A 24,698-nucleotide genomic window follows, 5' to 3' on the forward strand; every position below is an offset into this window, starting at 1 on the left:
AGCCTCAAAGTGGGAAAAGTGTTTGCTTGAGTATTCACAATGACAGGTTTAGTTGGCTTTGGCAAACTCCTGCAAGCCAATATCTGATGCTTCTGTTCTTGAACTATTCCAACAGCCTTAAAGGAGGCCTACTTCATCTCAAGTCTCAGCTGAAATAATTAGCCTTCACAAAGCAAGGCTTCGTCAGTCACTCCCCCCAAAAGAAATGACTCTTGTCTGAAGAAAAAATGGACCACCCTTACATTTGGGCCAGTTCTTCAGGTCTGAAGAGCAGATGATAAATACGTCTTAATATTTCAGGAACTGGAGCAGAAATATTCGAGTGTCTTGCAGAGCAGACCGTCACTGCAGCATCCCTGGATGGAGAGCAACTGCACCGGGGCACTGCCAGCGGGGGGTAATGAGTCTTTACTCCATAACAGGCTTTCTGTTGTCTTTTGCTAGGCAGCACACACGTGAACTCTCTGTGACTTCCTCCCTTGATAATTTCGTCCCTGTTGTTGAGTCAGATTCGTCGTGGCACAGGGGCTACAAATAACGTCACAACACAGAGTAGGCCTACACCTCAACCTACCACATGAAACATTGGATTACATCAGCCTGGGTTGACCTAGGTTGACCTAAGGAGAGACTGCTATTGCTGTTACTGTAATGAACTCCTTCAGTAGAGAGGAGTTCCTCTGTCTGTGGTTGGTGTATAGATATGGACGGACTCACCGTAAACACTTGTTCCACAAAACAAAAAATAAACACACATGTAACTTGTTTTTGTCACTATCCTAATTATGCAATTACAAATACAGTACATTTCACTGAATAAAATCTCTGAGGAAAATGAAATGAAAGTCACAGGACAAAATACATTCAGTGCAACAGCATGTAACATATTGTGAAACAGTACAAATATTGTAAGTGAAATAATTGACAATAATTTAACAAAACAATCAAAGGTGACCAGTGCATTTTGTTTCCAAAATAAATAACATGTATAGATATGTATTAACATCTTCTAACATATGTATGCATAGTATGTAGTGAGTATCTTTAGTGTGACATCCTATGCACAATGTGCGTCACAATTATAATCAACTGAAAAAAAACAAAAAAACATGCGTCCGGCTGTAGTCTGTGAACTGGACACAGCAGAATATGTTTGACAGTTATACTTCCTGCAGTGTGGAGCAGTGTGTTGTTTACTGTCACCAAGGTGCACCTCACGTGGGCGTCACCACAGTGCTCTGCTGTGAAACAGCATGTGAGCCTGAATCCAAACCTTCTTCCTTTTTTTTCCAGTGGGTAAGGACGATAGTCTTCTCCATTTTGGAGAGATAAAAAGTTTGTTTGTCAGTTTACTGTACAAAAGAATCTTATGTGGTGCAGGAAAGGTTCCAAATGCAGTGACCTGTTGCCTTTTGAAATCATTTTATAGAACTCAACCCTTCACCTCTTTTTCAATTAAAGACACGGCCTTAAGTGGACCCTAACAGCGTGAGTCAAGTAGAGAGAAATAGATTGTCCTTGAAGGATGAAAAATACACTTTTATACAGTCTCAGTTGGTCTCAAAGGTACTATGGCATTAGAAATCCAGTTTGATTGGATTAGCACCAAAAATTGAGCAATCTTTTAAAGTTGGTACTATCAAAGTGGCATTCATGTCACTGATGATCAGTAGCCAGATCCAAGTGTCTTTGATCATCAAGTGTCCAAGCGTCTTTGATTAAGATGTCACAAACAGTCTGCAGCATACACGAGTCACAGGAATCCCTTTTGGTCTGGCGAAGGCCGATGTCTCTTTGTTCTTTTCTGTCGACGCTTTGGTGCGGCATCGAAACATGTCACCATCATGGTATGAGCCTTGCATTGGTTCAGTCTGCTTTCCAGCCTGGCTGTGACCAGCTCCAAGGCCTCAAGATGTTCCAGGGAATCCACTTCAAATGTCTGCCAAAGGTCAACTGCAATAGCAGAGGTAAAGGTAGATTTCATGACATACATAAACATCATTGAATGAATTAGAGATTTAATGTAATTTAACTTTAGGTTAATCAATCAATAATGGAATCTGATAGGCTTGTATGATTTTGATTGACAAGATTGAATTAGGTAGTAAGGTAGTGATGATTAGCAATAAAGAGGCTTAAAACAAGTAGAACAGATGCAAAGAGCTGCTACTCCTAAGTATCACTTACATTCCTGACTCCATTTCTCTGGGTCCAGCATAAGGTACTGCTTTGCCTGCTCCAGCTCTCTCTTCAAATGGTTGTACTTCGACCGTAACTCCACAATCCGTTGTTGACGGTGCTCTAGGAACTTCAGCTTAGCACTGAAGCAAGCCACACCCTAGGGTAAAACAGAGAGCTGATGTCTACCTTTCATGTAATATGAAACATATTGCTAATCAATAATGTGACTGGTCCATTTGAGATAACATTCCGATTCTCCCCCCCCCCCCCCCTTCATCAGCCCCTGTCAGTCTTGTATAGCCTACAGTCATTCTAATGTTACTGCATGAACTTATAACCCGGAGAAAAAGTCTCTTACACTCTTGCAACTGAAGCAAAACTGACACACACCCTAGGCATCTGAAGTCAGAGTTGTGAAACTCATCATTTTGTGTTGCATGCACTTGCATATCCTCTCTTTGGCCCAAACATCTGACATATTTGCATGTGATAATAGATAGATATCTTACTATTAATGACAAATTATACCCATAATGCTGAACAAATGTTGACTAAAAATGGCTTAATCTCCTCAATCACCATCCTAATTATGTATATAGTTGAGTTACTGAATTGAAATATATTTTTGAATGGCAACTATGCTACACTCCAATTTTTCCCAAGACTAAATCCATGACCAGAAAAATGGTCCAATGTGGCACATTATGATTAGGCCTGCTGCTCTTCCAGACCACTAGCTCTGTAGCAAACTGTCATCCACTGGAGTTCAGCTCCACACTCAGAATTAGATGCAATTAAATGATAATGTGGCAAGTAGCGGTCCAGACAAGTCAGAAAACATATTTGTGCTGCAACATTCAGTTGCACTACTGCCCTTAACCACCATCATTACAACTCCCTGACTGGCAATAAATTGAGAAGCTTCACAGGACTTACTCGGTTGCTAGAGAGCCCCCTTCTCTGCAAACAATCGACATTGTCAATCTCATAGACTTTAATCTCATAGGAGTCAGCTGCACCCCGGTCACCCCAGCGCACTCGGGGGCCACTGGTTGATCGCCGTAACGACAGAAGGGTTTCCTGTGACGGACGTCTCTGACTAGTCCCTGGGGATCCAACAAAGGATTTCAGATTATTGGTTACGCAGCAAGTCATAATTTATTGTGAAAAAGAGCTTTAAAGATTTGTCAATGATTGTTTACGGCAACAATATATATTTATTTACTTATACTGACATCAAATTTTGTCAGAGAGAGCTAACAGTAAATGGCAGTAAAATTGCCAGAAAGATGCGTACATTTCAGGGTTTTTTTTTTTTTTTAAAAGCACTTTGAAGATTGCTCAGTGACCACTATTAATGGCAATAATAATACATTTTGTCAAACTTTTTTTTTTGTCAAAATCCCAGTAAAAATGCCAGCAATCACAAACCTGCTGTGCTGTTGTTCCTCCTCTTGGAGCTCCTGCCGCTCCTGGCCAAGCTGTGAGTGCAGCTGTGGTCACTGGTGGACTCCCTGATGGACATGCTGCTTCCTGTGGCTGAACTGTCCCTCATCAAGCTCTCATATCCGCTGCTCACAACACTGTTGCGGTTGCACAGTAAAGAGGTCTTGCCCATGGCTGGAGGCAGCTCGCCACTTAGAATGCTCGTAGTGTCACTAGCGTGGCCGCTGCCGTGGCTGGGTAGTCGTGGAGCTGTGACCCTGCTGTAAGGTGAAGGCAAGGGGAGGTTTTCGTCATCCTTTGCTGCTCCCTTCTCTTTGTGTTCAGAGCCACCCTGGTCTGCACCAGAGATGGGATCTCCATTTCCCCGAAGAAGCTCAGTGATCCTGCCATTCATGATTTTAATGGAGGACTTAGCAGAAAAGCTAGAACCTTGGCTTCGGGAAAGTGACTGGGTTGACCATGAGCCATGACCAGAGCTTGTTCCATCTGGTGATAAACTTGAGCTCCTGAATGACTGCCTCAGAGACTTGGTGGTGAGGTTCATAGTTTTGGCCCCGGATGTTGAGCTTCTGCTTGGCTTTGAACTGGACATCATTAGCTTGCTAACTGCTGAAGCTTTGGACAGACTGCTTCTAGATGCCGATATACTACAATCTGCATCTTGGTCATCCATAGGTAGGAACTTTGGGTATCTCCTGTTGCCACTTCTACTAGCTCTAGGCAAAGTAGAATCACTCTCAAAGCACTCCACAGATTCAGTGGATGTCATAAAACTGTCCTGTTCTGAAAAATAATAGTCTGAAAATTCTGACCGTGATGTGTTTCCATTAGGAGCCCTACTGCTCAATTGCTCCAGTTTTGCACTGAATAGTTTACTGCTTTCCTCAATGGGGGACTTGATATGCTTCCTTCTGCAGGAATCATCAGGAGCTGCATAATGAAATGATGACTTTTGGTGTAATACTGGACTCCTAGGCAGACTGGATTGACTGCTGGCTCTTCTCTTTTGATCTGGGCTATCCCTCCTCCCGGTTGAAAAGTTTTCTTTGGCTCTTGCAAATATTCCTTGTTTGGTACGACCATGCCTTCTCTCCAAAGTGTCTCCAGGACTGCATGGAGTGGACATTGCCTCTCCTATAACCTTACAGTCTTTGGCTGTACTTGTCGGGTAATCATCCTCAAAGCCATCCTCTTGGTCCAGACTATGCCAAGCTCTTGGTAAGCTGGCTGTTCTGTGATGTTTGGAATTGAGGCTCTCTGATCTGGTGAGGTCATAAGCATCCACCAGCCTTCTTCTTGAGGACGGTGACATGATGGCTTCACCTTTAAAGGATGGATGTTTGTTTAACTGACTTGACAGTTGACAGTTCTTGACAGTTGCTTTCTTTTCCGGTCTGAACTCCGTGGTGGGATCTCTGGTCACCCCAGAGACTTTCTGATCAAGTTTAACCCTGCTGGAGCACACATTGACATCCTTGTCCTTGCATTTCTTGGCCTCATTTTGAATAGGACTGTGATAGCCACTAGTCCTGCTGGGGAACATGTTAATATCAAGGTCTTTAGATTTCTTGGCATCATTTTGGATTGAGTTTTGAAAGTTGCTGTCTGACATAACATCTGTTTGCCTGACTATTCCTTGATGAACACTCGATGTTGGTGTATAGTTATTGGAGATGACATCTTGGTTATAGGCTTTCCAGGGATTATCCATACTTTTGGCTGGTGAAGGCATTTCCTTGATAACCTCTAGTTTTTTCTTACAAAGATCCTGAGAAGGTGTGTACCCACATTGCAATTTCTCTAGACTAGGTTTGCCACCTGCATTTCCCAAAGAACAACTGGCATGTTGGGCCATCTCACAGGCCATACTGGACTGAGTTTCTGTCTGGTTCTCCAGTTCTCTATTGCTGGGCTGGTAAAAGCCCTCGACACTAGCACCAGGATGTACACCATGAGTCTCAGGTTTGTTGGAAGAGACCTGGTTAGATGTGAGTTCATATCTTTCCTGTGATGCCAAGAGGGGCTGTTTCTCCAGCGCCCCATTCCTGGTTGAGGAATCTTGCATGCTAGCATCCTCGCTAACACTGCTAATAATCCTGACTGGCAGCGAACCTGTGGTCAAGGCCTGGAGAGAGCTTCCCTCGCTGAAACTGATGACGTTGGTTGGTCTGCCCTTCTCAGCCATGCCACTGATGGTGACCTCCTCCACCACAGTGTACACCAACTCGTCGTGCCCGTTCAGGTCAAAGGGCTGCTGGACGGTCACCGTTATGGTGGCCCTCATCTCTCTCTGAACCTCAGCAGACAGCTGGGGAGTGGCGTCAGTCAGAGTGATGGGCGAGTCTGTGCTAGCAGACATGGAGGAGGAGGACAATGACGAACCAGAGGAGGAGGATTTTGAGGAACTCTTGCCAATAGGAGAGATCCTGTATTCGGGGTGAAGCAACGACTCATCTGAGGACTGTCCTTGAGACTTTGTCATATCAAGCTCAGCGAAGCACTGATCAGAATCTGAAGCACTCGTCTGGCTTCTGCTGTCAGCAGGATTCCCCAGGTTATCTGCCAGTGGTGTGTCACTGGGGATCTCCTTGTTACCTGTAGGATCACCTTGAAAAGAATCTATGAGGTCAGTGTCAATAGTTTTTGTCTCACAAGCTGCTCTGTAGCCATTTCCTTCTGTATTCTCCTGTACAGAGGGGACAGGATTGGCTATTTCAGTCTTCTCTGTCCCTTTTTTGGCCTCTGGCGAAGGTTGTACTTTCCCCACGGTCTCGGCTGATTGGCCCTGGCTGATCAACTCACTTCCATCAATGCATCCCAGACGCTCCTGCAGCTCTGCAAATGTGCTGCACTTGAAATATTCCATCTCTGCCTCTTGGGTCGCTGACATTTTTGTTTCTTTCTCCTCTTGCGACCGGTGAATGAGGCGAAAGTCTTTCAGGAATGTCCTCTGGGGGCGCTGTTTCAGAGCTTGCAAGGGGTTTGTTATTTCTACAGTCTTGCTTTTGAGCAAAGATGGGATTATTGATATGGACTCCTGGGGCTTCTTGTTCACGTCAGTGTTGCATCCATCAGAATCTACATGAATGACAGTATCGCAGGACAGGTCACTCCCAGAGCGATCCTCCTTATCCCGGAAAAGCTTTGGTGTTGGCACATCTGGGCCCAGAGTGCCAGTGGAGTGGAACGCTCTCAGCTTGGTCTCCTGGAGCAATTTCTTCTCTTTACGAACACTTCTCTCACTTGGTGAAGAGGACCTTGATTTCTGTTGGAGAGAGTAGTTTCACAGCAACATCAATTTGCATCTAGTTTGTATTAATTTTTTTTGCCAAAAATCAATATTCAAGTTTTTTTATGATGCTATTTATTGCTATATTATTTATCCGACCTGAATATTTATTGAAACATATTAGCTATAACATCAAAACATTATTATCACCCACTGATCAATACCTTGGCTTTTCTTTGCATCTTATGAATACGAGCGATGATCTGTAATGTAGAGAGAGTATCCGAAAGTCTTTCTGCAGATCCGGAAACATGAGCAATGACCGTTGTTTGACAGTTGACGTTCCCTAGAGACTCCTGCAGGAGCATGGTCAGCTTACTATTCCTGTAAAGCCATTTTAAAAGAGTTTGCCATTAATGTATGATTCAGCTTACTGATATTTTTCTTATACTATATAATGTATTAAATGTACTTTTTATAACTTGTTATAACTATGAATGCATCTTGACTATGAATCCTGCACACACACACACACACATACACATACACACACACATACACACACACACACACACACACACACACACACACACACACACACACACACACACACACACACACAGTTAACCAGGAAACAGGATATTGAAACATTTAACTTAATGAGCAAACGGAGCATGCCTGTTTGGGACTTGTTTGCCTCCTCTAAGGAGTGTCAACACAACGCTGCTGAGCTCAGGGAAGGAGAGCTGGGCCATGTTCTTACTGTGCTCCTCCACACAACTTCCCAGATCTATCAGGATCAGCCTGCTTTGGCCTCCACACACTGAAACATGGAAAAGAGGGAAAAGAGGGGATCAGAGGGAATGAGGGATATGATATGAGACAGGAAAAATAGCAAAGTGTGAAAAACAAGCAACTGAAAAACAACATCGTATTTTGGTATAGCCTTTTTGTTATTGCTTGGGGCGCACATCAAGGCTTTGATATATTTGGTGAGGTTAGGCATTTAGTTGTGTTTTTGTCATTGAGGTACTAAGGTTATGAAAACAAACTGGCAGACGGTAATTTTGTTTGAATCCAATTCAACTTCAGGACATGGTTGTAGAGGAATAGGTCAAATTGATACCACAGACAGCCCCTGGTTACTTTTGAAAAATATTGAGGTCAGTTTTCTTTTTTCAACATAGCCAAAGTAACCTCCTAATCTAGTCAGGAAGTAACCTAAGGTAATAACCCACATACAGGGAATCAAATCAAATCGAATCAGTAATAGGAAATGTTGAGGGGTTGCAAAATAAACAAGAAACATGCCTAGAGCTGCAGAATATGCATCTCCAGCATTTTCACATGATGTGCAAGGAGCAACAGAAGGTAACAGAGATCCAAGTATGCTGGATTATAAGGTGCACCGAGGTTCATCGTGAAGGCTTCAAAAAAATCACACCGTTCTGACAAACGCATCTCGGCAAGGGCAGATAATGATGCTTCAATCTTGCCACACCATCCACACCCACAGAACGATCAAAGGAATATGAAAACATCCCTTCACCAGTGGGTTCCCTGAGAACCTTGAAGGCATCTCATTTTACAGACTTCCCCAGAGAATCTGCTGGGACTCCACACTGTAATATATGCCGGAGGGGAATGTGCAACACACTCACCAGCGTCTTTGGTGGGGCCCTGCTTGTGCTGCTGTTGGACATGCAGGGTGAAGAACATGTGAGAACTGACTCCAGGCCTGTTCCCGCTGCGAGAGGAGAGGGCAACGTCCACTAGGGAGGCAGCTCTCTCCGCCATGGGTGCACTGACAACACTGTGGTTCATAAGCTGTGTGAATATAATTTAGAAATATAATCAAGCAATTATCATGACTAGCAGTGATAGAATATCAGTGATAATTCTAAAATCGTTTCTCATTTGGAAACCCTCAAACTAAATATCATCTTTACTATTTGCCCATAAAGGCTTGAATTACTTTAGAATTATAATCCAATAACATTGATCACATATTCATTGAAGTATGTAGCCCTTTGTTTAAAGGATACGACTAACCATCAAGGTTGTGTATTTAATTACCAAGAAACTAAAATAAACGCTTTCACTGTGCTCCTTGTTGCTTCAGATGAAAGCATTAGCAAAATAACCATGAATGCAAATGCGCTCATTGCCTGCTGGGGGGGAGGCTTATATGCTGATATAATGAATGCCTTACTCAGTGCACAGTTCATTTGAGTAATGCCTTAGCACTCTTTGCTAAATTAAGCAACATAAATAAATCTTTTGGTGAGCCTTGAAAGAGTTGTTATATATTCAACAAACATTAATCACTCTCTTTGTTAAGAAGTTTAATATTTTAGCTGCAGCAAAGCACATTGACGTGGATTAAAAAAAAGAAAGAGAAATAAACACACAATGACGATGCATATCCTATATATGCGAAGAAGACGCTTAATGTTCTTTGATATCCTGGACATTTTTCTCCATACCTGTATTCCACTGACTGGGTCCTCACAAAGGCAAATGCCTGGTTTCTGGCCATTGCCAAAATTACTCATGTCTTCAGTGGATAGCAAGTCCCTGAGGACTTCATTTTTCCCACAGACCTCAGTGGCCGAGATGGACACAGAGATCTCTGCCCCGGTCTTCTCCCTCTTCTTGCTAACGAGCCTAAACAGCCAGGAGATGGCACAGGGGATGACCCCTAGGCTCAGGATCGAGTCGTCTTTCCCCGTCATCGTGTAGGACTTTCCTGCCAAAAGCAGAACAGAGGGGGTAAAGAAAAAAACATTTTCCATTTCCACTGGATTTGAAAAACTCATGCTTGGTTGCCCATCCCAAAGCAAGTTGCACTAACTAAACCAGACGGAGGTCTCTTCCAGTTTTTGTTTTGGTTCAGGCTGTTTGCTGGCTGAAAATATTGTGAAATATTGATTTGCAAACTACATGAGAGGCAACTCTTAAGTCGTTTCTCTCCCTTGGACACGCATGGAACCATAATGGATGAATACCCTTCCTTGGAGACATATAAAGAAAGGTCTCTGTTTTTAACCACAACCACGAGACTTGCAAACAACCCATACTCCCATTCCTATCGAAACACACCGGCATTTGAAAAGTGCCCCACTTTGCCATTACTCATACTCATAGCCCCCTCTATTTAAATAGATTTATGTCTTCTGGCACGGGACCAAGACCCTATGCTGAGGGCGCCTGATTCAATCAGGCTAATGGCCAGTGATGTAATACAGGGGGAGAGCCGAAGGAGCATGGAGGAGAAATTGCCATCATGCTTTCATTATTTTAGCAAAAGCATCTATTAACAGCCTGTATGTTGCGTGGATTCCGCGGTGACCTATGGTGTCACGGCCACTCCTGAGACCTGGGGTTCCATGCGCGTCCATTTACGCCCGGGCCATCAGGCTCTGGGACCGCTCAGCCTTCGGGTCTCAGGTGCATTTTGGACTAAATAAACCCGGTAAGAGCGGAACCCCTTAAGAACAACAGCCAATGCATAATTGATCAATCTGCTGTTTATTTATATGCTGGCCCATGGCAGACGTTGAGCGCTGAGGCTCGTAATGGGGTGAGGGGCACTCAAACACACTTAAACACTCATGTCATGGAAAATGGGGACAGTTAGAGGAATCTCCCTGTTTTATATTAGATGAGAATGGCACACAGCTACTCTCAGTGTAATGGGGTCTGTAAATATGGATACTGTAAATAGGTACATACAGTAGATAGATAGATAGATAGATAATAGATAGATAGATAGATGGAAAGAGAGAGAGAGAAAGAGAGAGTGAGGTGACAGAGAGAGAGAGAGAGAGAGAGAGAGAGCTGTCCCTCACTCACCCGTCCCGGCTCGTCCAAACCCGATGATGCATCCGTCGGCTCCGTTCATGACAGCCTGGAGGGGCCCTGGAAGAGCACTCTCACACACCTCTCCCTGGAGATCATGGCAGACGTTATATACTTAACATGGGCCTCAACACATATTGATTTTACTGACAGTTCAATGCAAAATGAGTCTGCAGACAGACATTTTTATCAAAAAAAAAAAAAAACATTCATGTGGGGAAAATAAATTCTCTGATGGTGTACTTCTGTCACACACCATGCAATTTAATATGAATTGAACTTGTTGATTTTGTATAAAAAAGACAAATTGGAGATATACAGTTCATTGGTTATGAAAATAACTACATATTCATGGAGATCTCATTCATTTATAATGCATAAAGTGAGCAACAAAAAAAAAACAGTGGAACAGTGGAATGAAGGTCTGTCGATTGTTTAACTGGACAGTGAGAAGGACTTTGCCTCTGTACAGAACTCTTCACAGAATCCTTCACTCTTCAAAAATATTCTCAGTCAACAAAGATAGGCCTTGGAACTGTTCAAAGCTATGAAGAACCTTTTTGTTATATGTATCTGTATGCGTGTCCTGCACTAACTTAACCTTACTCAAGGACATTTCATGATGGCATCAAGGTCTTAAGTTCCACTTTCAAGAGAAGCTGAAGTATTGGCATGTATGCATAAACAGAACCTTAAAGCACTTTTGATAAAAGCATGCGCTGAATATGAATGCCAGTTGTTTGTTTGGTGCCCTCTAAATCAAATTGGCGTGAGTCATATGACACACCATATAAAACATTGACAAGTGAAAAGCTATGGAACACTACTCTATCCAGCTAGTGCACTTGGTCAGAATTTCAATGCAGAGCCAATTCTGCCAATTGCGTATGACCGCCAGTCTAAAATCTCTGGCCTAGATCTCCAGACAGATCTCTAATCTAAATTGAATTTTAAGGTAGAGTCTCTTAGACAAGCCTTTTTTTTTGTCTTTCTAGCACTAAATGTTTTTGTGAATTAAGTTACATGTTGTGGCAGAGGCTGATAAATAGAATTTGTCAACCATGTACTCAATTGGTCAGACTACTGTATTTCTTAAGCGCAAGAAGTAGGCAAAATTTGAGGGGAAAATCCTCTATCTAAACGGCGCATTTTGTTTGTGCGATGGCAGATTTGACTGTAATTATAGGTTGCCCTACTTCAAAGCACTTGATTTATCCACTAATAAGTTAAGTTAATAGGGATTGTAGAATAACTGTCACGTTGATATATTAAATGCTTTAGCACCAACAGTTTTCTATCCTTTAGCTGAACTCGATGGGTGGCATGCATTCAAAAGTGATAAATCACTCTTCAAAATCACAAATGGTAAAATCCATTATGCCATCTTGACAAATCTCCAACAATGACATTAATGAAATTCCATTTCAGAATTAGAGTCTGTATCAAGAGAGAAGGGTTGATGGCAAACATGGGGCTTGCATCCGTGATGGGTATATATGAATGCCATGGCTGGGTTCTGCATTAGTTCTGGTCAGCAGACAGATATAACAAAACCCCACTGACCTGCATTGACTCTGGAGTGAAGACGGCGTCAAAGGTGAATGACCTTGGGGTGACCTTGGAGGCTGTGGTCTGCTGCTGAGGATTATGGGTAATTGGGTCCAGTACTGTGACCTGTTTTCTGCGACTGTCTAGTTTGAGGCAGGAGTCCACCACCGGGTTTACCCTTAACATGACCTTCACGTGTCCCTTTGGAAACAAACATAATTATTATGAGAATTAGGAGATGTACACAGCACATCGTCTATAGATCATTTAAAAGGTAACCTCGCAATTTAGTTTGACAAAAATAAGTTACAAATATTATTATTTATGTAAAAAAAATGAGACAATAACAAAAAAGCATTTATTTCAAGTATGTTCCACTGTTGTGATTATTTGAGGTGAAAATGTCATATGTCATCCTTTCTTAGAAGCATCCACAGTATCTGTTACAGATACACAAAGTCAAATCTTTAGCGAATCAGTAGTCTCACACAGGTCTCAACAAGCTTTTCAAAACTAATGTGACATGGATCTATCTGGCAAAAGTTACAGTTGTTCATCAAATAGTGCTCAATTAAGTAACTTAAATCTCTTAATCTCTGGGATTTTGCTGATGTTCTCTATTTCCATTAGACACACTCCCACTAAGACCTTGAAATCTCATGCTCTTCACTGTGCACTCAATTTCTATTTACCGTAACCAAATTAAGATTATTTACGTCACTCTTCACTTTATTGTGTATTTTATCAACATAAGTGGTGCTACTGAACATAAAAATACAAAATAAAACCCTTCACTATTACTTAGACAATAACAGCTGTAACAAAAACTTTCACTGATGTAGTGCATTTGATCAGTTAGAAGTTCTCTATTTTCTCTACTATTGTGACTACTATATATGATGCACTCAAATACTATGTATGTCATATGGCTTAGTAGTATGGGGGTTTAGTGTAGGCAGTTAAATGCGGATTGCAATCATCAGTCATGGAAATATTGGAGGGGAAAAGCTAATCCCAGCTATGCTAAATGCCAGAGCGATGTGACAGGCACCACTTTCACACCAGGGAGATTACAAGAAAGCCTTATGAGGCAGTGACATATCTTTACAGGGAAAAGCCTCTGATAGCTCAGGCTCCAGGGAAGATGGAATCAGACATAAGAAGATGATGTGACGTGTTGACGCTTTGATTTGCCTGTACTTACACCCATCGCTGGAATCAAAGCCTGCATGCCTATAGTTAACAGTAGCTTGTGTCAGTCAAGCCATGCAACATTTTCCAACACATTTGGTCCAACACTGCAACCTGACTCATGGACATTTGTCATTAAAATGTCTTGTTTTGATGCTTTTGTTTGTGTACGGTACATTTGCATTTCTTTCTGTTGTTCTGTTCTGTATGATCATGTGTCTCTATAATGCAAGCAACAATTTAATGGTCTGCCATTGATTTTCTCCTCATCTTACAAAAGAATACTTGCAGATTCTTGGCACCCTCTCATGAAGGGTTCTACATAGCCTATAGTTTTGCCTTCTAGTAGCAGACTTTGATTGTCTTTGATTGTTGCTATTGTTACCAACATGCTCAATATGTTGAACCACCTCCATGATTGATTTTGGTTACAGCGTGGCCATTTCATTGGAATTCTAGCAATTGCAGTGCCACGCAAGCCAATGAAAATGATTATATCAACCATGTAGCCTCCATTGCAAAATCATATCGGTTTATCTTTTCCCAAATGAGAACGATTAAACCTTATCTGACACAAGATGCCACACAACTTCTTGTACAGGCCAAACTGGACTACTGCCATTTATTAACGAGCTGACCTGCCAGCCTGCTTTTGTAGTGAGACCATTACAGTTGATTCAGAATGCTGCAGCATGCCAGGTCTTTAATCAGCCAAAGAGGACACATGTAACTCCTCTCTTAGCAACTCTCCATTGACTTCCTATAGCAGCCAGAATGAAATTAAAATCCCTCACTCTGGCCTCACTTACTGGATCTGCTCCCTGCTATTTGAATTCCATGATACAGCTCTACATTCCCAAACGCCCACTGCGGTCCTCCAATGAGTGTCTGCTGTGTGGACCAGCCATTAACGCTAAAAGAGGTCAAATTCAAGACTCTTTTCCTCTCTGGTTCTTCGTTGGTGAAAAAAGTTGCCTGCTGCTCTACGTTCCAGTGATAGTTTGGGGCTTTTCCAAAAGGGATGTAAAGACTTATCTGTTCAGCTTACATTTAATGAATTCATTATTAAAGTTATGGTTTGAATATTTATGTTTTCATTTTCATTATTGATTTTTGCCATTTTTATTGCTATTATTGTTATATTACTACTTTGCTCAACGTAGGCATACCAACTTTTTAAAATTGTTTACTGTTCATTTTAACTACCCGTAATTTCCTGACTATTAGCCGCGGCTTATACATTGATTTTGCTCAATTTCTTCCGCTATGAGGTAAATACAGGGGAGGCAGTTTATATGGTGATAATACGGTATTGTTTCTTTTACTGTAACTTGCATTTTACACTGTCCTGCGGCTTATACACAATGCGGCTTATATGCGGGAAATGACTATATTGTGATTTCTTTGGACAAAAGCGTATGCTAAGAACAATAACCATAATCAGTAGCCATAACATGCAGACACGCAGAGCTAAACACGTCAAACAAGAAAAACAACACATCATACCAGGCTGATCTGACAGCGCAGTGGACTGCTAACCTAACATGGGAAAATGTTGCTAAATAATTAAATTACTATCATTAAATTATTAATTGTTATGGCTGGAAATGGCAAAAGCCAGACCGAACATTTCTGAGCAGCATGATCTTAACTGCCAGGGTACATTTTACGATCAAACAATGAAAACAAAATTGAAATACGGACACACAACAATGCACTGGCCATTTCACAGTTTCTAACCAGCAATTTGAATAGTAGGTTATCATCAACAATGTCTACTGGTGTTAAAATCCAATAACTATGCTTTACCATTTTACAGCCTAAATCAGTGCTGGTCCATTATTATGCTGAACTTACAGAAAGGCTAAGTGATTAAGCACAATTACTTGTCATTAAAATGTTCACATTCTTCTTGAGCAACACCATGTGGGTTGTGTACAAAGGTATGGAATTGAGGTCATCGAGTTCAGAAAATCACCACAATGCCCCACATCAGTCCTAGTACTAAGTGAGACTCTTTGTGTTGCTAGCCCTCTATGAAAACCCCATTCAACTTCAACACTCTTCGTGGACAGAATCTTGATCTCGACCCAGGATTGCACATTAAATGTTTCAATTAACATTTACACAATTTCAGCGAAACACAGCAACAAATTAAATATGTTTGCAGAGCAGACTGCAAACGCATACAAAGCACACAGAGTGGAAACAAAGTCAAATGTTCTCAGCCAATAGCATGGAGTTGGGAGTATGAGGTAATGTCCCACTCTCCAGCTCCAAGTGGAGATTGATAGTGAGCCATTACCCCCACACAGGTGGAACTGTGCTAGAATGCTGATGACTTCAGCAGCACATCACCACAGTCAGAGGTGACATCTCCTCAGGAGCTCGCAAGCAGTAGCTGTAACTTCCAGTGTTATCACATAACCCAGTGCCTGTCTGTCAAATCATATTGTATGGGAGCTGAATTATTTAAGAATCCATTTGCGCCGAGACACTACTCACGGATGAGTGCACCGACTGCCCTTCCCCCCCCCGATCAGGTGCGACCGGGAAAGCTGTTAGGTGAAACCCAAGATGATCCCTGTTAATGCGTGCGCCTCAGAGAACGGACGGAGGGAACGCCTCAATTAAAGCTAATTGATTTTCCTCCCCCCGCCTCTCAAGAGAAAAGGCACGGAAGACATTGAGACTTTAATGACATATCACGGGCTGGCGTTATGTCGGCGAGCGTCTACTGTACTTAAATGAAAGTCTCTCACCAAATTGAATGGAAGTGGCCGTGGGTGTGTGGGTGTGTGGGTGTGTGCATGGGCTGCGTTGAGAGCGAAAGTGAGGAAACCTCAGAGTGCGGGCTGCGGGTCGATAACGTTTTCTACTCGAGCACCGCTAATGTAAAAGTTCAAAGCCGCGGGATGCTGAACGGTCATCTCTTTATGGGTCACTTCAGGGCCTCAGTGACTGTAAGGTTCAATCCATTTAGCATTTCTGCAAGTCACCACCACCACCACCACCAGCTCTGACTTGCAGTGATGGCATACCAGAGGGGGTGTGGTGTGGTGGGCGTGGGCGAGGGTGGGGGTGGGGGGTTCTGTCTGCCTACCTTGCCAGTGCCTGGGGTGGGTTTCCCTGGGGTGGAGGCCAGGAGCAGATGGCGTGGGACCAGGGGAGGGGAGCGCAGTAGGAGGCCGCAGAAGTCGGTGACGCGAGACGGGGCGTCCACGCCGGAGGGTAGGGCGGAGCATGGCTTCTTCCTGCGGCCGGAGAGGTTGAGCTTCTGCACCGCCCTGTTGGACGACAGAGCGAGAGAAAGAGAAGAAAGAAGGGAGATATGTGAATGAGAGAGTGAAAGAGATGAGTAAGTCAGGCGCCGCCACAATGATGCGTAAAAGCAATGATGCATAAGCAACGCCTGGATTAAGGTTTAAGTGCACCGCTCGTGATCAGCCGTCAGCTGAGATGGATTATATGCTGAAAAATTAAACAGCATGCGTTATAGTTGAATCACTGGCCATCGTCTCACTCCCATATTAGACTGTGAGTCTTTGAGGCACCAGTTCTCGGCAGCTCAGTAGCACAGGAATTAGCTCACTATTCACTTCCACTACAACACCATAGGTTCCACAATTGCACTAAAAGCACTTTCACAAAGCATATTACAACAGAATTGATCTCAGCCGAGAGCAAAAGAATAGCATTTTAGCCCTTATTGGCTGAGAGACGACTCACTCTGGACCTGATTGATTGATTTTCAAAGCAGAAACTGTGGGAATTGAACTGATTAAGTAGGAAGAAGTGCTTTTAGTGTGATTCGCCCATCCACAATGACTGAATAAAAGTGATCAAGTAATGGCTAAGCTCGCTATAAAACCACACTGACTTTACAGATGTCTGTATAGACAGGACCATTAACAACCACAGATTAGAACACTATGAGATCCTTTTTCTAGATGCAATGTGGAATGTCTTGCTTCGAGCACTGAGTTCAAACAGTGCATGAACAACAAAGCCAAAGTCTCGCACTGTTTCTGTCTCTCTCGAAGCTGATTAAAAAGCCATCATGCACGACCAATGACATGCCAATCTGTCCCTGTGTAAAGACATAAGACCTTTGCTTGTCTTTGTTCCTGTCTTTCATTCTCTGACAGGAAAAGTCAGTGCCAGTGCCATGCAAACACCCCTCATTTTCACGTGTCACCTCGGAGACTTGCGCCACTTGCCTGCGAGGCGGGTGAGGTGTGAACGCAGCTGACACGGCACGCCACCGAGGCTAATTAAGCGTCTGGGAGAAAGACACGCACGCGTGTCGCCGCTGCTCCTCAAGACGATAGCGAACCATACGGGTGCCATTTGCATTTGCAGCTTTTTAATGACTTCATTCAAAACTTGGCAGGTCCCAGTCGTCACAGCTCTCTCTCCCGACTGCCTAGGTGACGTCCAAATCGAGAATTCCTGTCCTATATTTGTCCTTGTCTTGCCAGACATGTTCCACGCAGCTGCTGCTGCTGCTGCTGCTACTGCCTTTTTCCAAGAGACTGGCAACAAACGGACTACTTAACAGGCTTCTCACAGCTATCAGAAATGGCATGACAAAAAAACACAAGCATCTCTGTTGGATGGCATGTTGTTGTCCAAGTGTAGGCTTGGATTGTTTACGTCTTCCAATCTAACTTCGTCCAACAAATGTCACAAAATGTAACAAAAAACATCTGTGGACGAAGTTAAATGGTGTGGACTCCTCTGATGAAGAAGGTAGATTTATACAACTGCTACAACACCCTCGACCCATCCCCATCCCCATCCCACCCCACCCCTCTCTGGGCGTGCCGCCATTTACCTGACAAAGAAGGCCACGGCTGTGGAGGTGGCTGTGGGGGTTGTGGCTCCAGGGGTGGCAGCTGTGGACTGGGGCATCTGTGGAAGAGGAACAAAGAAATGATCTCTGACTCCAGGAGTTCAACGATTTAAGTATGCTAATGCTCTCATCAATGGTCCAATTCCTTGATAGTACAAGTAGTTGTGGTAACATTTATTGTCTTCACTGATCCTCTGGATGAAAAGACAAGCTTTATGACTGAGCAACAGTGGTGTGATTGAAAGAAACCCTGAAGCAAACAAATGGCCAGATTCTTCAGTCCGATTTGTCAGAAATGGCTCAAATCTAAATATTGTGACACCGTTATTTCAGCCATTCACACTCCTGACACTCCATGTCTATGCTCATTAATCCAAATGACTGAAAACATTTTGAACATTCTTTACAAATCAACTACTATGACGTGTGGCACCACATTCCAGAATAGGGTCACTTGATAAACTGGAGATAATGGCTGGATGCAAATGTGACGGCAGCAGCCGTGCCACTGACGATGAAGCTCTACATATGGCCGGAAGCACATGGGGATGCGGCTGCTGTTAAGAGCAGGAGGTCTGTGGGACAGCGGGCTCATCAGCTAATATGATGCTATGAAGTCTGCTGTGTGAGGAGGTGACTCAGACGCCGACATACAGTCATAGCCTTGCGTTGAACTCAGCAGAGAGCGGCTGCACACACAGACGCACACAGTCACACACTCACATTCTCACACACACACACACACACACACACACACACACACACACAAACAAACACACACAGAAAGACAGGCAGAAAGACAGACAGACAGACAGACAGACAGACAGACAGACAGACAGACAGACAGACAGACAGACACACACACACACACACACACACGCACACGCACACGCACACGCACACGCACACGCACACGCACACGCACACACACACACACATCCTGTGGCAACAGAAGTTCACTCTGAGTGTAGTGTTGCACTACTCTGCTTCAGGGACCGCCTGTGAGCCGAGGGTCAGCGTCCGCTGTTCTCTGTCACTTCACCCGGCCACATAACAGCATCAGATTCCTCTCACCCCCCACCCCCACAACCACAACCACGCACCCCCACCCCCCTCCCTGAGTAAACACCGAGAGCCAGAACATCAGTCCCCTCGTAGCCGACTCCACATCAGAGCGATGTCTCATCAATGTTTCATCTAGGAACTCGGAGAGCACTGTCCCTGCCTTCGCCATAAAAATACGAAGCAAAAAAAAAAAAAAAAAAGCAATATAAAAATAACATAAGAGGTAAAATGGTAAAAGAAAAACATTGAGCCCATGCAGCGATGCCAATTAGGGCTCGGGAGAAGCCCTGGGGCCACACTGCCATCTGGAATGAGAGGAGAGGACGCTAGGAGCTCCTTCTACTGGACTGGGTTCACTCATTTGCCCAGCTCTTTGGGTTAATTTCAGGGTTTGAGTGTGTGTGTGTGTGTGTGTGTGTGTGTGTGTGTGTGTGTGTCTGTCTGTGCATGTGTGTGTGTCTCTCTCTCTCTCTGTCTCTCTCTGTCTGTGTGTGTGTACGAAAGTGTGTGTGATTGTGTGTGTGTGTGTGTGTGTGTGTGTGTGTGTGTGTGTGTGTGTGTGTGTGTGTGTGTGTGTGTGTGTGTGTGTGTGTGTATGTGTGTGTGTGATGTACAATCCGTCTGCCACGGCCATTTGTGACCTCTTTCTCTCCCTCCTATCTACTACAGAATAGTGGTTTATCAGCTCTACTGGACTGGGTTCAATATTTGTGTTTGGCCGTATTGGTGTGTGTGTGTGTGTGTGTGTGTGATGTGATGCTCAATCTGTCTCTCATAGCCATTTCTGACCTCTTTTTGTCGCCTCACCCTTCACCCCGTGTATAATGATAATTCATCATAAATCAGAAAATCTTTAATGTCTTCTCACTCTCTCCCTCCCTCCCTCCCTCCCTCTCTCTCTCTCTCTGACTCTCTCTCTCTCTCTCTCTCTCTCTCCCCCTCTGACTCTCTCTCCCTCTCTCTCTCTCTCTCCCTCTCTCTCCCTCCCTCCCTCTCTCCCTCTGGCTCTCTCTCCCTTCCTCCCTCTCTCCCTGACTCTCTCTCTCTCTCTCTCTCTCTCTCTCCCTCCACCCAGTCCTCTCCAAGGCACTTCCTCTGTCGTCCAAGCTCCATCTCCACCCCTACTGTCTTTCCCCGGCCCCTCTAACCTGCCTCTCTCTCTCTCTCTCTTGCTTTCCAGCCCTGCGTGGGCCCTCGTCCACCTGGCAGCTTGGAGTGCGTCGGTCAGACCGATGGCACACTGCCGTCCCCCAGGCGCGCAAATTTCATCAGAGTCCCCCTTAATCAACCACCGTGCCCATGCAGAGGCTCTCGGCAGCCGCGCGAGGCCACCGCTTGCACAAACAAATGGGGCTCGGGCGCCATGAGGGCCCCTGTTTGGTGTCATCTGCTACCGAACCAGCGTCATGTGTGTCGCCACACGACAGTGATCACTTCACCGAGCACTCGGCGCCGCTCGCAGAGACACACACACACACACAGGCCCCCGTGTGCCGGTTCCAACCCAACCCAAGGCACTCGTGTGTGAACCATCCCTGATATCATGTTTATTTACCGCACCCCCTGCTCCCCGGCAAGGGAATGAATATTTCACTGCTCATTAAATATTACCAGAATATTGATCGAGGCTTTTCGTTTCTTCCTTTTATCTGTTATTCTATATTTTTTTTAAAGAGACTGGTTTATGAGGGGAGGTAAATCTCTGACTACCTTTCTCCATTAGCAACGTCTGGGTAATGTGTCCATGTCAGATTTAATCGGCCCTGATAGCTGACCGTGAATCACTGTCCTGACAGACACATATGCGCGCCCGGCACGTGCTGGGGTGTATTTCAGAACGCCCGTAAAATGATCTCTCAAGTGCCATGACGTGATGCGTGGCACCAGGGGTCAACCTCCCCTCAGGTCTGACCGCCGATAATGGTTTTCCCCCTGTGGCAAAGGCACTACAATACCCTGTCTTATGCTTTCATTGCACAGAGGCTCTGCTCCAAAAACAGCAGTCTCTGACATGTGTTCACAACAGTCTTTGTTGCATGTTTTTAAAAAGAAAACCACACATTGTTCTCTATTCATTTGAATGGGTTGAATAGACCTTGATGCTATACTCCTGGTTTCTATGGTGATTTATAACTGTTAAAGGTACAGTAGGCCCCATTTTGTCAAAAGGAGAAAAAAAACAGTGAGAAGAATTGATGTACTAGCATGCAGTACAAATCACATTAGTGTGAGACAACTTTTTTGTTTATATTCATTTACATATTACATGTAACAACCAGTCAATTACTGAAAGAGGTGATCATTATTTTTTATGAGAACTCTCATGTCATGTTTTTTATCTAACTACTGGTATTTGTAACTTCTGGCAAACTTCCAATATGCATGCTCTCACTGCCTGTGCGTGTGTGCTTGTACAGTAAAGTACAGTGATGAATATGGGTCAGCAAATTCAACCTCTCCTCGTTAACACCACTTCAGCACTTTCCTGCTTAATCTAATTAGAAAAAAACCAATGGCTTTTCACCTGGTGGCGATGCAGAGAGGCTCCATTGCTTTGAAGCGTTGACCCAGACCACTGAGCCTCCAGACAAGGCTGCCCCGCCGTACCCGTGCCCTTCCCCTGACCGCTGGACTTCGGCACAGGCTTGGCAGCGCTGGCGCGCGGACTGGAGGTCCTGGGTAGGGTGTTAGGGCCTGGGGCTCGTTTTGGGGGGCGGGGGGAGGAGAGGCCGCCAGGAGAGGGATCGCGGGCCCAGATGGCCTGCTCCTGGGTGAGGATTGTGCGCAAAGCCTTCTGCTTCAGCTGCCTCAGGTTGGTGGCACAGACGTCACACTGGCCGTCACTCTCATACCAGGCCTCGATGGCACAGAGTGGCACCACGCTGGCCTCCTCAGAGTCCTACATTTGCACACATAAAAGTGATCTTCTGAATCCGATTTGTTATCTTGCTTTTATTCAGTCTGCTTTAATTATAACATATGAATTGACTTAATGTAGAAAGACATCAATCAGAGCTATTAATGCAAATAGATAGGCTACATTAGAGATATTAAGCAGTAGAATAGCCTAACAGAATCCACTTAGGGCCAATCATAGTGTTTTTCTAGTTCATGAACATCTTTTTCTGGGTGCTATTTGCAGGCTATGGCATTTGTTCTTCCCAGTAACGAGGGCTGAATAAGAGTCGGTACGAATGAATCACGTCCTAGCTGCAGGAGCTACAAATCGATTGAAACTCATTTTCAGAGGGGAAAAAAGAGGGAAAGAAACCACATGCGTCCAGATATCTGTAATGAATCTTTGAGACAAGACATATGGACTCGAGGTTGTTCTCAAGTGGCTAAGGGTGAGGAATTATGAAAACGCCTTCAGTTATTTTTTCACAATGACTATGAAGTACATTTATTGGGCCTCCCGCACATTGTAGCAGTTGATAAGCAACGAAAATACCTGATTCAGAATGAGGAGTGAGTGTCTCAGCCTACCTTGTTGTGAATTAGTAACCTTAGTGCTTGTCTTCTCAATACATGTAAACGTGAGACACAGCTGTCACACAAAACATGATCATAATCCAGGGACTTTTTCTTTCTCGACTCGGGAGACAGTGTGCCGTAACCAGTGGAAACGGTGACTGAGCAAGGCGACTCGGTGATCCCAGGAGGGTATGATGCCACCAGAGAGCCCAGCGTGGAGAAACCGGATCGCACGGATGGAGCGCCGTGCGTGTCACTTGTGGAACCAGCGCCTTCGGGGGAGGGACGCTCAGTGTAAGCAGTCTCCGGGGCTGCTTGGCACCGTTTCCCGCGAGACAGACCGCCTGGCTGGTCATCTGTTAGCTGTGAAAAGTAATCATACCCCTGTATTATATTAATTCCGCGGATTTAAATGCGCCGTAATTACTCTTTACGCACAGATCAGATACTAAAGAATCGTCATGCGGCATTGGATAAAACGTGAATGACTTCATCTAAACTAGAAAATCAATGAAATATTAATATTTAATCATACTAACCCCATATCTTCTGCCGCGGGAAATCTGAGACGGTCCACTCTTATCCTCAAAAGGAGAGGTCATCGCAAAACAAATATTTAAGGCACCGATTAAATATAACGCTCTCTCTACAATAAATACAAGTCCATTCTGCTCCCGCTTCAGACGCGCAAATGAAGGTTAAGCATCCTCACACCAAAGGTAAAAACAGCGGTGGAAACTTAATACATTATAATCCTGGTTGATCCTTATATATCATCCACCTTTTGATTGTCCGTCATCATATTAAACTCTTATGCGTATAGTGCCGAGTGTGCGTAATTCAGGTGCGTGTAGAGACCACGCGCGAATTCAGAACTAGTGTCCGTAGCTTTGGATCTGTCTTACCATCACAACACGTCAGCCAATAATTCTCTCCGTAGACTAGCCTACTACATCTTCAAATCCTAGTGTCCTACATGCAGTAGTCCAAAGTTAAAAAAAAAAAAAAAAAACTCCTTGTGTGAAAGGTATTGAAACGGCACTGTAAGAACAGAAAAAAACACTCTGAACGATATGTTGTCGCCTCAAAGTCATAGCTCTCCAGAAAAATAACATCTCATCCGTAGTCATAATCCATGTATAGAGGGCTTGGCAGCATGGTCTATTCTTCTCTTATGATTCACGAGTTATCGAACATAAGTTCAGTTGATGAAGGGCGCCATCTAACGATTGATTATATATCGGTGACCACCAGAGTGGTTCAGTAGGCTAAGTAAAACCTCGTCAGCAATTGGGTGGTAATTATTATGTTCTGGGCATCAGCAAAAAGGTGAAGATATTTTGTCTCTTTATTGTAGGAATCTAGTAGCCTAAACATGATTTAGTAAAGTGCTCCCATATGCCTTCTGTGATCATGGGAGATGGTCTGGACTCACCCGCAGTCTTCGACTGGCTGATTTGGTTCGGTCCGAGGCACATTAATGTACTCATAGCTAGTCTAGGACTGTGTGGCCCGTTTGTGTGAGAGAGAGGGATTTTATGGTGAATGGACAGATACTCTAACTGCTAAAGAATCAAGAACAACTATGAAATTAGCAACAAAAAAGGTGACTGGCCTTTATAATTGGCACAAGTTATTTTCTTATCTTTGCGCGGGCTTATAATCACAGAATAGGCTCTGTGCCTCCTTCTCAAGAATGACACTGCCTACCTACCTGGTTAAAGATGTAGTGATTTCCTACGGCGAAACCCATGGGTGAAACCAGAGCTGCATTGCAAGAAATATTTCGCCCCCACGACAAAAATGAGAGGAAGGCCCAATATAAATACTGTACATAGAAATGATCTG

General features: G+C 44.1%; 1 protein-coding gene across 1 annotated transcript; it reads right to left on the reverse strand.

Moving 5' to 3' along the window:
- Positions 1–1,341: 1,341 nt before the first annotated feature.
- Positions 1,342–24,603, reverse strand: kif26bb (kinesin family member 26Bb). The gene is made up of 14 exons (XM_062551355.1): positions 24,565–24,603; positions 21,901–22,275; positions 18,294–18,370; positions 16,560–16,743; positions 12,281–12,466; positions 10,712–10,805; positions 9,343–9,605; positions 8,518–8,683; positions 7,535–7,679; positions 7,081–7,240; positions 3,613–6,892; positions 3,118–3,287; positions 2,188–2,338; positions 1,342–1,953 (listed from the first exon to the last, which is right to left on the reverse strand). Exons 1-14 carry the CDS (start codon positions 24,601–24,603, stop codon positions 1,754–1,756), a joined length of 5,490 nt encoding a protein of 1,829 aa, XP_062407339.1. The 3' UTR covers positions 1,342–1,753.
- Positions 24,604–24,698: the final 95 nt, after the last annotated feature.

This window comes from Sardina pilchardus, chromosome 12 (genome assembly GCF_963854185.1).
Source record: "Sardina pilchardus chromosome 12, fSarPil1.1, whole genome shotgun sequence".
NCBI lineage: Eukaryota > Metazoa > Chordata > Actinopteri > Clupeiformes > Clupeidae > Sardina > Sardina pilchardus.

Bases quoted from the DNA above. Each gene is read 5' to 3' on its own strand.
- kif26bb (XM_062551355.1), bottom strand. From the start codon at position 24,603: ATGGGTTTCGCCGTAGGAAATCACTACATCTTTAACCAG. The intron at 12,467-16,559 runs GTAGGCAGACAG...TTGTTTCCAAAG, and splicing joins CCACCCCAGGCACTGGCAAG to GGACACGTGAAGGTCATGTT. The intron at 10,806-12,280 runs GTCAGTGGGGTT...CATGATCTCCAG, and splicing joins TCACTCCAGAGTCAATGCAG to GGAGAGGTGTGTGAGAGTGC.